Below are 14,732 nucleotides of genomic sequence, written 5' to 3' on the forward strand. Positions count from 1 at the left end.
ACCCTGCCACCGTTTTGAACAGGTTGAGACAGCATGGGAAAATTCTGAATTTGCAGCAATGAAAAGGTCTTCCTTTTGTAAGATCGCTGGGATTCCTTACTCTACATCAGAAGATCCTGACCCTGTATGTTGGGTTTGCATGGCAAGGTTTTGGTAGTGCCAGGGGCTACAGGGATTTCTGTGAGATGCTGTCAAAAGCTTCCCCATGTCTGATGGAGCCGATGCCAGATGGCTCCAAGATGAACCTGCTGCTGGCCAAAGCTGAGCCCATCAGCATCTCTAGGACAACAGATTCAAGGAGAAAAAAAAAAACCAAAACCACAGAAGAGCAGAGAGAGGACTGAGAATATGCAAAAGAAACCACTCTGCAAGCACCAAAGTCAGTGGAGGAGTGGAAGGAGGTGCTCCAGGTGCCACAGTATGTTTGCTGCAGGACTTGTGATGCCCAGGAGGTACCCATGCTGGAATAGTTTGTGAAAGGGACCTTACAGGGGGGAAGAGGTAGAGAGCTCTGAGGCAATGTTCAGTCCAGAAGGCAGGGGGTGGGGGTGATATTTTTAAGATTTCATTTTATTTCTCATTAGCATACTCTAGTTTGATAATTTCCCCAACTCAAGTCTGTTTTGCCCATGGCAGTAATTGGTGACTGAAGTCTCCCTGCCCTTATCTCAACCAATGAGCCTTTCATTATGTTTTCAGTCCCCTGTCCAGCTGAGGAGGGGAGTAATAGAGCAGCTTCCCTAGGCAGCTGGCATCCAGCCAGGGTCAGCCCACCATCCCCTGGCATTACCATGGAACTCTTGATGCCTGCTCAGAATACAGCTCCACAGCATCTCAAGCCGACCTAAGGTGCAGTACAGTATCACTGCCAACTAGCTGTGCTTCCTCATGCCCTTCTTTGCTGGTGGTTTCTGAAGATAACCACATTAAACCAACTAAAAGGAAATTTTTGGGGGTTTTGCCAAATCAGTTTCCTAAACAGATCCTCTACCTGGTCACAAGTGTTGGCTCTTTTGCTTGACAGAGGACAAGACCACATGGCCAGAACACAGGACTAGTCAGGCCTGGATTTAGACTGCTCTCAGCACTATAGCACACATATGCTCAAACTGGATTTAACCAAGGAAATCTGGGTACTAAACACAGTCCAGTTCCAACAACATGAAAATTTGGAATTGCTTATTTCCTCAGAGGAGAAGTACTTAAAGTGAGAGGCCAGAATGAAGTGCTGAAAAGATCATTCTTTTATTTCACATCTGCATTCCATACCTTGGAAAACAGGAGACAGCAATGCATTAATGAAAGCTGCAGATAAGAGAGCAACATAAGGCAAAGCAATAACATCATATATACAGAAAAAACCAGCTGATTTTGAAAAGGGCAATGATACATCTAGGATGACATTTAGCTAAATGCACTAAATGCAAGGTTAAATACTAAGAGATGGCTATTAATTAGCTCCAATTTCAGGTGTGATATCTTAAAAGAAGGGGGATGAAAAACCCATGAGATCATTAATGGATTACAAGATGCGTACAATCCACAAATTCAATACAGCTATGAAAAAAGACACAGTAACATAAATAGGAGATACTGAGGAATGTGAAGGCCATTGGACAAGCTGATAGTGAAATTTTTGTTCAGTTATTTTTTTCCAATTTGATCTATGTTCATATAAGAACAGCACAAGGGTGAAAAGCTGGATTTCATACCTGGGCAAGAAGCCAGTCCTTAGAAAAAAAATGTATGACTCCAATATATCACCTGCCTTTTGTACAGCATCTCATCTACTTTAACCCTAATGAGACCCCAGCAAAGGTGAACACAACAAAGTGCTTTGCCATGACCAGTTTGGCAAGCAGTGTGTGACACCAAGCACTTCATCTGCAGTGAATGCTGTCCTTCCTGCAGACAGCAGAAACTGGGGAAATCTGACAAAATATCTTCTATAAGGAAAATACTGACATACCAGAGTTGAAAACTCAGTCATCATCTGCAGTAGCAGATAAATGAGTATTAAAGACAAAAACTATTTTGCAGTTCTATGCCACAAATTGATTTGTCAAGTCACAGACAAACAAAACTGGAACCTACTGTTTTTCCACCATAAAAGTATCCATCACTATGCAAACAAAACTCCAGTTCAAGCTCCCTCGTCACAAGGAAGATGTGATCAGTTTTAAATATTAAGGGGAATTTGCATCCACTTTTGCCTGCATAACAAGCATCTGCAGACTATTTTGATTTGAGAGCAAAACAGGATCACAAAATTATTAGGGTTGGAAAGGACCTCTGGAGATCATCCACTCCCCCTAAAACAGATTACACAGGAATGTGTCCAGGTGGGTTTTGAATGTCTCCAGAATGGGAAACTCCACGGTTTCCCTGGACAGCCTGTTCCAGTGCTCCGCAACCCTCAATGTAAAGAAGTTGTTCCTCATGTCGAGATGGAACTTCCTGTGTTTCAGTTCCTGGCCGTCGCTCCTCACCCCAGCGCTGGGCACCACTGAAAAGTCTGGCACCATTCTACTGGCACTCCTCTTTGCGTATTTATATGCGTTAATGAGATCCCCTCTCAGTCATTTCTCCAGACCGAACAGGCCCAGCTCTCCTCTCTCTCTCTCCTAAGATGCTCCAGACCCTTCAGCATTTTTGTGCTCTTGCGCTGGATCCTCTCCATGAGCCCCTTGCTTCTTGCACTGAGGACTCCACCACTGGGCACAGCACACCAGATGTGGTCCCCGGTTACCAAACGCCGCACTCATACATACTCCCTGTATGACCACAGCCCGCCGATCCCGCACTCCCGGCCCGATCCCGTTCCCCATCCTTATCGCTATCCCGGCCCCGCTCCCTCCACGTCCCGCCTGCGTCTCCCTGCAGCGCCTACGGAAGCGCCGGGCAGCCCCGGTACCGAGATCCTCCTACCTCGGCCGGGGCCCTACCTCGGCCGCGGAACAGCCAGTGCCACTGCCTCAGTAGAAATCCTCCCCGCCCTTCTCCGCTGCACCTCGCCCACACATCAGACTCTCTCCTTCCCAGCTACAGTAAGGCACTGAGGAAGAACACGGCTGCTCCCTGCCTCACAGCGGGTCGGCGGGGCATGCTATCTTCCCTTTGAGGCCAGGCGTGCCTCAGGCAGCTCAGGGCCGGGCGAAGGCCCCCGTGCTGCGGGCGGCGCTGACGTGTCGGAGGGAGCGGCGGCGGCCCCGGCAGCACCATGTGAGTGAGTGAGGGAGGGAGGGACCGCCCGGGGGTCCCGCAGCCCCCGCGCTCCCTCACCCAGCCCTCACCCTCTGCTCTCTCCACAGGTCCAAGGTCACCTTTAAAGTGACGCTCACCTCGGACCCCCGGTTGCCTTACAAAGTGTGAGTGCCGGCGCTGCGTGGGGCGACGGGAAGCGAAAACGGGGCACATCGCGGATGGCCTCTAATGGCCATCCCGGCGGGGCATTCCGCCAGCGGGAACGGCGTTTGTCTCCCTCCGTGTGGAACGACAGGCGATGTCCGTGGTTAGCCCTGCTCTCGGGGCTTTCCCGCTTTGCCCCACTGCCGTGCGCGTCTTCCTCAGAGTCGCAGAATCATTCAGGTTGGAAAAGATCTTTGAGGTCATTGAGTCCACCCTTTGCTCTGTCACTGCCTTGTCAACCAGAGCATGGCACTACGGGCCGCCTCCAGGCCTCTCTCAAACCCCTCCAGGGACGGTGACTCCACCAGCTCCCTGGGCAGCCCATTCCAGTGTTTGACAACCCTTTCAGTGATGAATTTCTTCCGATGTTCCACCTGAACCATCCCTGCCACAGCTTAAGGCCGAGTTCTCTCCTCCTGGAGAGGACATTGCTATGGAGCTTAGTCCCACACCTCCTGGGATTTGCCACATCTGCTGAAATTTAAAGGTGTTCCCATTCTCTGCTAAAAGTGCTTCTCTTGAAGCATCTCACACCCCCCCAGGGACCTATTCACCCCTTGAACAGTACTTGCACAGCTTTGGCAGAAGTATTTCCATTGGTAAAAGTGAAGTTTCAGTCAGTAGTTTAACAGCAGATAAAGTTGCTTTTCGGTTTGTTTTGGCAGCCACGTATTTACTTGTGTTGTGATTTCAGGTTAAGTGTGCCTGAGAGCACACCTTTCACAGCTGTCCTCAAGTTTGCTGCAGAAGAAGTAAGTAGAGAGTGATGATGTTAAGTTTTAACATTTTGCATGTTCTTGAAAGCTAAAGCTTTTTTAATGATAAAAATGCAGTGGTTAATTCAGCACAAGGAACTGCTGTTGGTTACAGATGGTCACAAGCTTTACTGGTCTCAGTGGGGGCCTGGCAGAACTTGCAGTATCCTTACCTTAGTGATCTTTGCACAATTTATGCATCAGCAGATGACATTGAGGTGATTTCTGGTTTTTGTAATTAACTGTTTTATAGCAGTGATATAAAAATTTGTGACATTGAAGAGAACTAAAAGGTACTGCTGTTGGATACTTAATACTGAAATTTCTTATGTGGAATATCAGGAAAGTTCTTCAGAATTATCCAGGAAATTCTTAAACTCTTTTCACATTCAGTTCTAGTAATCCCTGACTTTGGCAGACACAGAGTTTTTGATTGTGGAAGGTATTGACATCAGCCACATGGGATAGATTCAAGAAACTGACTTAAGGAAAAATGTGGATAGTGTGTTCTTTGGCTTCCATGTGTTTATCTTTCTCATGGAATCCTATATGATTAGGTGTTTAAATTGCCCACATAATGTGTTTGAAGAGATGTATCATCTTGTTTCAGATTAAGCACGCAAAGATTAAGAGGCATTCACTGGATGTAAACAGTAAAATTGAGTGCTCAGAAGCACGATGAGTCTCTTCATCTAACTGGCAGAAAGTCAGCTGAGAGTCTGTTCTTTCAATTCTCCCTCTGTCTTTTTAGTAAAACCTGGGAAGTTTTGGGTTATTGAAAATTTCCTATGTTTGAGCATTGCAATTGCAGTGAAATAGTTAGGAAGGATAAACGACTCCAGGTCTTGAGTCTCCTTAGGTTGTTACTGTTACACCACGATGGGACAGAAACTACTAGAGGAAACAGCTTCTGGGGGAAAGTTGTGGATTGATTTAGTTGTAAATTTACTTGAGGAGAACATTATACAGAATATTACTTGCTGTTAAAGAAATTTGATGATTTAATTGGGGGTTTTTACTATGTTTTCCCCAGTCATTTTTATTCTGTATTAATACAGCTGTGCCAACACAACCCATACATGGACACCTAGACTGAAAAGTCTAACAAGCAAGTATGAGGTACCAGAAATAAGTGTGACTGAGTAGTTGGAGATGTTGAAAGGGAGGTGCCATTTCTGGTGGAGGTTGCCATTGAACCTGTTAACTTTACCTACTTATAGAACCACAGTGTTAGCGATAGAGTCATCTGAGTGGATGGATTTAGAGAATCATTACTGACTTAAATATTCACATTTAGCGAGACATTCTTTCAGTTGGTGTGAGTATTTTGAGTATCTATGAGAGTTTGACTTCAGGCTATTCTGGATCAGCATTGAAGCTTTTTGCATCTCTTTGAGACCAGGCAGAATGAAGTGCTTTGTTAACAAAGAGTAAAAAAAGATTGTTAATTCTTCCCCAGGAATGAAGCCCCTTATGAACTGGCATTGAAAAGAATGACAGATAACTTCTGTGTTATATGAATGTTTTTTCATTCCTTGAACTGCATAGCTTAACATTAATTTATGTAGTGTGTTGTGATTCAAGAACCAGTTTCACAGTACCTTAAGTTATACGTATATGGAAAAGATCAAAATTTGGGCAAAGTTGTTAGTTATTCTCCAGGGGAAGTGCATTATCCTCTCTGTGATTTAAATTCTCAGGGCAGAGAAGTGTTTAAGTTCTGGCTATTTGGCCTTAGCAGGTTTCTACTGAGACATCTCTCAAAAACTCAAAATTTGCCAACTCATAATCAGACTTGCCCTAGGTAGAAAAAAACTCATTTTTAGTGTGTGGTATCTATTGGGTTTTTCCTTCATATTTTAGAGCTACCTGGTACATGTCTCAGGTATACATTTTCACAATAGTTAGAAAGAAATTTCCATTACATTTGTGGAATTACTACTAAAATAATAATCCATTTCCATTAAAGCTACTTACATCTATACATCTCAAGGACCTCTTTTCTCATTTTTTTGTATGTAAACCAGCTAAAATTATAATTTTAGTATTACCCATACATTTTTCTGCTTTATCTATGTCTCTTATGCTGTTTTGTCCTACTCTTATTTCCTTTAGTTCAAAGTTCCTGCAGCAACAAGTGCCATTATAACAAATGGTAAGAATATAATTTATATATATTTTAATAGTTTTTGTATTGAAGTTTCACTGAAAGTTTATTGATAAAATCAATACTATCTCATCACAAACTCTATGTACTGCAAATTGAATTTAATAATATTGCAGCATTATTTGAATTTCTTATGCACGAGGTGAAGATACAAAATCACTAATGCAGTTTTGTCCAAATGTATAGCTTTGACTTTTCTATGCTGAAGCTTTCTTGTCAGTTCCCATTTTTTGGCTATAGGAAATAGCTGCATGATGACTTGATGTAATAGTTGTATATTTTTTGAGCTGCAAGTTTAATGTAATAAATTGTAAGATGTCTGTTTCATCTTCTTTTTTCTCTTTTTTTCCTTCTTCCTAGATGGCATAGGAATAAACCCTGCACAGACAGCAGGTAAGTTACTGTGTATGAATTCCAGTATTTAAAACTTGTTGTTTTACTTTCTGTCTATATAGCACATGGGGTTGTATTATGTCTTAGGTTTTGTCTTCTTAAATGGGAGTAGCATTACCCAGTAGTTGCAAACTACAGTCGTTGTAGCGTATAAAAGGTTAAATCCAAAAAACAGTGTGTTTTTTTGGTTTTTTTTTTTTGGTTTTTTTTTTGGGGGTTTTTTTGGTTTTTTTGTTTTTTTTCAGTTTTTATTTAGTTCTGTGAAAAAGTGGTGAGCTTCTGATCTTCAGAGCTTTGCATTTAAGGTGCAGTCTAAAAGCAATACAGTATTACATACTACTGCAGTAATAAGTAACAGCTGTATTTCCCCCCTGCTCTATCTAATTCAGTAGTACTTGCTGTTCTAGCAGCACTTCTCATGAGATACTCCTACTTTAAAAAAGTAAGAGTTTTAGGGCAGGAACTCCAGGGGCTTTGGGGAGTGTGTTTTCAGCAGAGTTGGGTTGGAACTAGGTGATCATAAAGGTCTCTTCCAAGTCCAACTATTTTTAGATTCTTACCAATAGCTCTCTTGTTCTCACCAAGGGGTTCTGTGTCAGAAATCCCTGATTTCAGATGTCAAGGCTGGCTATGAGAGAAGAGTTTATCTCTGTCACAGGAAAGTGTAAGGCCCGTTCCCATCACCTCCTGAAATACATGGAAACTGAGTCCAGAGGTTGAGTTGTACCAATAAGGGTCTGCTGTCTGGAGGCAGATTGTGTGGACTTGTTCTTGAAGAGCTATACTTTTAAACTAATCGGGAGACAATTACTATAGTCTAATCTTAAACCATTTGAGAAGAGAGTGTAACAGAGTATCTTGATAGAAAGTTGTGAACATTTCTTACATACTAAGTACTAGTAAATTTGCTTTGCTGCTTATGGAATCCAGTCATCCAGTGAAAACTGAATAATTTTACTCCTACTTGCAAACATGATGAATGGTTGAGGGAGACATGCTGCTCTTCTGGTTTTTGCATGAAATCCATGCATCCAACCATCTGCCTCATTTATGCCTTTGACTGCCAGTTATTACTGAAGGCCAGTAATGTCATTTACACAGGACAAATAAAACAAGGTATTATCAGCACACTCAGCTGGGTAAACTAGAGAGTATAAAGTAAATCCTTGCAAAGCACAGAACAGTATCTAATGGTGAGAAAAGCAGTTGCTTGACATTAGTTTGGGGAATGTTTCGGAGTTATAAAAGAAACAATTCAAGTGTAGAGACCTATTTCTGAGGTCTGTGATTGCATCAACAACATTTGAAAATGAAGATCAAATAAGTGTTTGGTTTTCTGCTCCACCAGAAACTTCTGTCCTGCCTTAGTACACCTAGCTTATGATTTCACAGGTGTACTACCTCAGGCACACTTCTCAGCTGATGCTGTCCTTATCATGATTCCCATGACTGAGTGTATTAAAAACAGATAATAAATCTAATAATTTACTTTAATTACTAGATCATCACCCACATGTAAAGCCACACTTTCACATGACCACTGATGAATACTTAGGCAAAATGGTAGAATTGCTTAAGGTATACTTAGGCTTTTTCTCTTCCTCAGCACTATGCTTTCATCTTGTATTATGTAGCTTAAATTAGTTGTAGCTTAATCCTTTAAAGTAAGTGTATTTAGAACTACTTGACTGCTGAATGAAAGTATCCATACAGTAGTTGATTGTACTTGCAGCTGTGCATAGTGAATTCACATCTGCAGTTGATTTGCTTTACCTCTCCTAAGCTCTTATAAATATTGAGGAATTATGCAGTAGTATAAAACAGCATCACATAATCAATAAACAGGTAAATGAAAAGCATCTAGGTGCAAAATGTTGTCATCACTGCCTTATTCTGCAGATGTAACATTAGGCACATGGATTATGTTTTTCTTTTAGTATAGGTGTTCTGGCAATGCTGTGTGATGTTGCCCTTATCTGGGAACAAAACAAACCAGTCCACAATAAAACAAACCTCCAAAATCAACCCAAACAAAACAAGCAGAGTGCAGCCTACACCAAACCTAGTGCTCAGACCAAAATCCCTCCTCAGTTTACAAGTAAACATGCATAATTTAGGTATAATCTTCTGTTCAGCCTCATTAACTGGTATCTCAAAATCTACTTTTTCCCTTCTTATTTCTATTTTTTTTTCATATATCAGAGTTCCTACAGATTGAAAAGTTACTTGTAGTCTTCAAAAACTTCCAAAATAAGATACACGGGAATAAAATTTTAGTAATCCTTGGGGATTTCAGAGGTTTTGTACTGTTGCACCATTTCCCTTCCTTTCTGAAAAAAAGCACTCAAGTATGACTTTCATTTTCCTTACATGATTTCGTGGAGCAGGGGAAATGAAAGCTGAAAAAGCTAATCTTAGCACTTAATCCCTGTATTGATTTCAGTTTTAAATTCTTGATAGTCTGGGGAGTAGTATGCTATAACTTTAATAAAACCGAGGCGAGTATCCATGAGATGCAGCTGAGGCCTGTTTTAAAATGTTCAGAATTTTATCATGGCCATTACAAAAGGATGTTTCCAATACAGAATAGTAAGGTTAGTAGGCAGTTCTCTGTTTTGCTGGTGAGACTGGTTTGCGTTCAGTGGGTTTTATAGATCTCTTCAGTACCATGTCTTGGCAGATCTGTAAGATCAGAATGTCTTCTGACAAGATGTTATTTTAATTTGATTTTCTAAGGGTCATTATGTCAAATATATACAGTGATTTTGATCCTGATCCACTTGCTAGAGAAGTGGAGTTCAAAAAAGGGTAGCTTTGCTCTAATATGCAAACAAATTAAATGGATGTCAAGTATCTTAATCTTATTTGTGAGAGCACTCTACATCCCTGGAATGGGATGCTTGGGACAGAAATAGAATTACTCTGTTTTAGAAGTTAATTCAAGGCTGAATAAGGAATCAAATATGGTTGATTCTGTGCAGTAGTAGAATGAAGTAAAAAGCAAATATTCCATATATTAATTAAATAAATACATCACTTAGTGATATGGTTTCATTTTTAAATGTTACATTTAATAAAAAAATAGCAACATGAATACATTTAAAAAATCAACACATCTAAGTATTAGAAACTTCTAATTTTTATTATGTCTTCTTGAAAAGACTATGATGATTAAGACAATACAGTAATAAATAAGAAGTTGAAAGCATAATTTTTATGCTAAAATGAGACTAACTTACGCTTGGACATTTGGAGAACCTTCCTAAAAGAAGCTGAGGTTCTGAAGTCAGAAGTCCATAAGTACTGAACCAAGGAGAGAACTAAAAATGAATGAATGCATGAATGACCTCAAGAAAACAGAATAATTGTGGAAAAGTAGAACTTCGTTTTCAGTTCTTGAAATTATTATGGTTTGTAAGTGAAATGAGGCATTTGAGTGTGGAACTGCAGAGTTTGAAAGGCTACACTTCGCAAGGTCTAGCATTTTCATTTAAAATAAAGAGCTCTTCGGAAAAAGAGGGGCAAGGTAAAATTCTATGGAAAAACGAAAACTTTATTTCTGGTATGTAATTTCAATTACTATGAAGCTGTTAATCACAGACTTAATACTGTTGTCCTTTAAATGTGTTTGTTGAGGGAACATTGTATTTTCTTGGTTAGTAATGCATCCTGTTTTCTTTCTTTGTTTAGGAAATGTGTTTCTAAAGCATGGTTCAGATCTACGGCTCATTCCCAGAGATCGTGTTGGGAGCTCATAACATCTCCTGAAAGCTAGGGAATAGGTGTCATTGCTGTGCAGCAGAGGTCTATTTATTTTGGAACTCCAAAATGCAACTGATGAATTGGACTTTTTTAAAGCAAGCAGAAATGACTTCCCAGGATTTGATTTTTTTCTTTGGAAACAGGGATAAAGGTTCATTTTCCTGTTAAAATACATTAACTCATCCACTGATTCTTCCCTGACTAGTAGAACAGGCTGATTGCATGTTATGTTGCTGTAAGAAAGGCAGACTTCTCTCCACCATGTGGAGAGACACCATGTGGTGTTATTGACACCACAAGAGTAAACATAGCCACCATTGATACTTAAAATACTGGATATTGTTGAGCCTACTTCATGAAAGGGAAAACTGTGTTATGATGTTGCTACAAAGAAATTATTCCTACTGTGTGCTAAAAGTTGGGGTTTTTCCTGTATTTTTTTTCTAGTTATTTCTATGTTCAGGGGAACAGCTTTCACCTGGCTCAAGTATTGATCTCAAGTAGAGGGGAGATTTCAGGAGGTTATTACTCAAATAAGAAAACAGCTGCCAAATATTTCAAAGTAATTCTTAAGTTTTAATTGCTGCAAGTATTTGATATAAAGGAGAATACAGAGATTTTTGTGTTTTAAGACTTCATTTGGACATACTGTGAAGTTAAATTAAATTAAAATTCAGAGAATTTGTGAGACCTAGTCTCCTCCCATGAAGTGCCATCATCGCGGAAGGATTGCAGTGTAATTTGGGAATGTGTAGACTGGTCAAATATGTCATTCCTTTTTCAGTAAACTAATACTGGTTCTTTCCAGAAGTCTTGGTTTTGTTGCTGCCTGTTACATAGAAAACATCATAGAATTCACTGAAATATTTTTGTTCAGATTAGAAATTGCCATATGTAAACTATCAGTTGTGTATTTTAAGTAGAGAAATTGCTGCTTTTCTTGAACTGGTTGTCTATGCTGTGATTCAATGTATTTGGCAAAATCTTACCATATTGCATTTTTTTCTGTTCTACTGAGTTGAACAGAAGGAACAATGGGTATTGTAGTGCTTAGTTAAATGAGTGTTCTCACAAATACAACTGTCCTGTGCAATCATCATGCTTTAGCAAGATGTTCAGATAATGTGTCAGATAATGCAGAAGTACAAAATGCCCTTCTGAGTGGGTGTAAGCTCAGGAAGTAAAGAAAAACTCTCCAGAAATCAATATTTGCCTATAAGTAGCTTCCAAATTTAAGATAAACTGTAAAATTCCATATTTTTCTTTACTTTAATAAACAATTAAATGAAAAAGTGCAAATGCTGTTCCTCTCCTATTCTTAGAGTTTGACAATAATTAAAAACTGTTCCCATTAATTATTCAGCATGCTTTGGGATTAATTTTGAGCCAAAAGATAGTTATTATGCAGAATTCTATGGAACACTGCCCCAAGGGCAGAGTGCCTTGTTTTTTGTTAGTCTAATGCCACAATATAATTAGTATGAGCAAAATTAATTGCTTGTAATTTTTGGCTGCAAATCTCATGACTGAATGCTTGAGAAAGCACCTGATATTGGAATATAACAAACAGGAATCTTTTTTTTTTCTGTCTAAAGGTGCAGTGTTTTTGAAAGGGAATCATGGTTAATTGCATTTTGAAACTAGGATGCTCTGATGTTTATATAATTGAGGGTTATGTAAAAATTATTTCATGTGGTGGCTAACAATTCTCACACTGTTACTTAGGTTATAACAGAGCATAAAGTATTTGACATACTGCATTGCAGGTAGTTTATGTAACATGCTAAGAATTTGTTCATTTGGAAAAATAACTGGTATTTTTAGTACTCTGTTCATTATACCTTTGTCTCAGTATGGCCTGTAAAATCTGAACATGGCTTTTCTGTTTGGTGAAGAGACGATTTCAGTGCTAAAACATATTTACCAAAGCTTTGCAAGCTGACTTGACCTTTGCAAGTTCATGTTGTTAAGTCATGTTTGACACGGTTGAATAGGCAACTTTTAGTTTCTAGGGCTTGGGAGTTGTTAGAAGATCCTGGAAATGCTGTGCTCCTCGATTAGTACCTGTCTGTCTGCCCATACTTTATGGTGTACTTTGGAAATCAACTCTACCTGGCAGTTGTGTTGTTTTCAGTTCTAATTATAACCGGAATGGTATTAAAAGATTTTTTTGGTGTTTATGATTCATTTTGTTACATCTTTGCTGAAGTCAATTTGGAGAGTCTTTTTTCTGTATTCTACATTTATGAAAGGATGGCTGATTTATGTTACAAAGATAGTCTGTGAAAAAAAAAATTTGGCGGAAGCATAAATTGTGAAAGCTCCCACCAAAACTTTCAACTATCTCTAACTGTTCTTTTGGTTTATATGAGTTCATAGAAGTTTTATTTTGATAAAATTTGAAAATATCATGGACATTTTTCAGGAAGGAAAGCACAGTGATCTGATGAAATATAGTAGAACAGGAGAGGTTAGAAAATGGCCCTGATAATAAGTTCTGCCAGCAGTATGGTTTTTTTTTCCTCTGTTTTTGTTACAAAATCCAACTTTATTATGTATTTGAGATGAAAAAGTCATTTTCCTGTCTTGTTACTATGTAAGAATCATAAAAATTGTTGAAAGTAGCTCTCAAAAGTTGAGAATTCTTATTCTTTGTGTTTAGCTTGATCACAAAAGCCCAGCTCCCACTGCTGCTCCAGTGATACGAGGAGCAGTTGGAGTAAGAGAAGGAGCTGTGCCAGGATGGCTGCAGAATGAATGGATTCTGAAGGTGCTGGAGCATGGCAGTCCTTTGTATGGCAGCATCCAGGTGGCCTTCAAACAGAGCACTTCAATGGGGCCCTTGGAAAAATTCAGTCCTGCAGTCATCCTAGCAGTGCTGTGGATACTGTTCCAGTGATTCTAGCAGGAGTGCTAAGCTCCAGCTGGGTGAACTTCAGTCCATGTGCAATGCACAGTGTTCAGAGTTAAATACAGTATACCCAACAGTACATCTCAGTAGTGAATTTCAGCTGCTGATGGAAGGTAAATAAATACTGGGGAGTGTTCACAAAAGCTAGCATGATCTTTTTGAGGCTAATCTCTGCAAGCTGCTTCTGAAGTTAACAAGCTGAAGTCCTCCAGAGAGATTCAGTGTAGCTAAACAATTCTGCAGCTCTGAATGAGTCTCTGAGAAGCCTTTATCTCTTCACTGGCTAGAGAAAGCAATTTAGGCATTGACCTGCAGGGGCTTATGTTAACCCTTCTGAATACCTTGCCCAATTCATACATTTCCCCTCCCTTAAATACTATATGTTATATACCTGTTATATGTTACATACACTCAGTCTTGTTTGATCTTGATTAACACATGATGCAAAGTTCCCAGGGACTTGTTCAAAATCACAAGAACCTTTTTGCATGAAATCAAAACTACTTTCTAATGTAATATAATTACTTAAAAACAATCTTTTTTTCCTTCTACAGCAGGTTCAGGTAGTTACTACCACCTTGGTAGTAGTGTGAGGAAGGCTTGTCAATTTTTTACAGAAAGCTTTGCCAGGTTAAAATTAGTTCTGTTTACAAATAAGAAAATGTGTGTACTGAAGAAGAAAACAGAAGATTCTATTACTGTGTCTTTTTAGAATATGGATTTGGTCTCCTTTATCTCTCTGAAGTGGTTAAATGTTCCTGGCAAGCAGATTTTGAAGGGTTTTGAATGTATACAAATAGCCACTAATAAAAGGACTGGGTGCAGGTGCTCCTGTTTACTACTATGAAGACAATCCCGAGGCTATGAGTGGGAACTGTCAGTGTCTCTCACTGCTGAGAAATACCAGATGTGGTAACAGCTATAACAACCCTGGAGGTGTTTGATCATTTTAATGGAGAGAATTGTTCTTTGATTTTGGACAATAGATAAATTTGTTTACCGGCCTTGAAAGTAGTCTTCATCTGGTGGGAGTGAGATCACTGTCCACAATCCCTTTTACTGCTCATGATATTTGACAAGAAGTAAGTCTGGGACAGTCTGGCCATTAAATAACTGGACTTCTCCTTGTGGAATTCTGTGTCAAAGGTGAAGTGTGAACTGAGAAGTGCAGCATCTATATCTTCAGAAGACTTGGCTTGATAAAAATCCATTGCTGTCTGATAAAAAGTTTAAAATGAAAAGGGAGTGGGGAATAATTTTTGTCGTACCTATTGAGTCATGAGGTCATTTTGCAATTTGAGGATAACGTTGTGTGACTTCTCATAGGAGAAGCGAC

At 39.6% G+C, this 14,732-nt stretch overlaps 1 protein-coding gene across 2 annotated transcripts; it reads left to right on the top strand.

The window, feature by feature from the left end:
• Positions 1 to 3,155: 3,155 nt before the first annotated feature.
• Positions 3,156 to 13,109, top strand: UFM1 (ubiquitin fold modifier 1). Of its 2 annotated transcripts, XM_053935856.1 has the most exons (6): positions 3,156 to 3,222; positions 3,312 to 3,368; positions 4,103 to 4,160; positions 6,279 to 6,318; positions 6,691 to 6,723; positions 10,414 to 12,659. In XM_053935856.1, coding segments are annotated over exons 1-6 (258 nt in total). In that variant the 5' UTR covers positions 3,156 to 3,220; the 3' UTR covers positions 10,482 to 12,659. The 2 variants fall into 2 exon arrangements, with proteins under 2 accessions (XP_053791831.1, XP_053791830.1); XM_053935855.1 differs by lacking the exons at positions 3,156 to 3,222; positions 3,312 to 3,368 and adding an exon at positions 3,377 to 3,588 and having other exon boundaries at positions 10,414 to 13,109.
• The last annotated feature ends 1,623 nt before the right edge of the window (positions 13,110 to 14,732 follow it).

Source organism: Vidua chalybeata, chromosome 2 (genome assembly GCF_026979565.1).
Source record: "Vidua chalybeata isolate OUT-0048 chromosome 2, bVidCha1 merged haplotype, whole genome shotgun sequence".
Taxonomy (NCBI): Eukaryota; Metazoa; Chordata; class Aves; order Passeriformes; family Viduidae; genus Vidua; species Vidua chalybeata.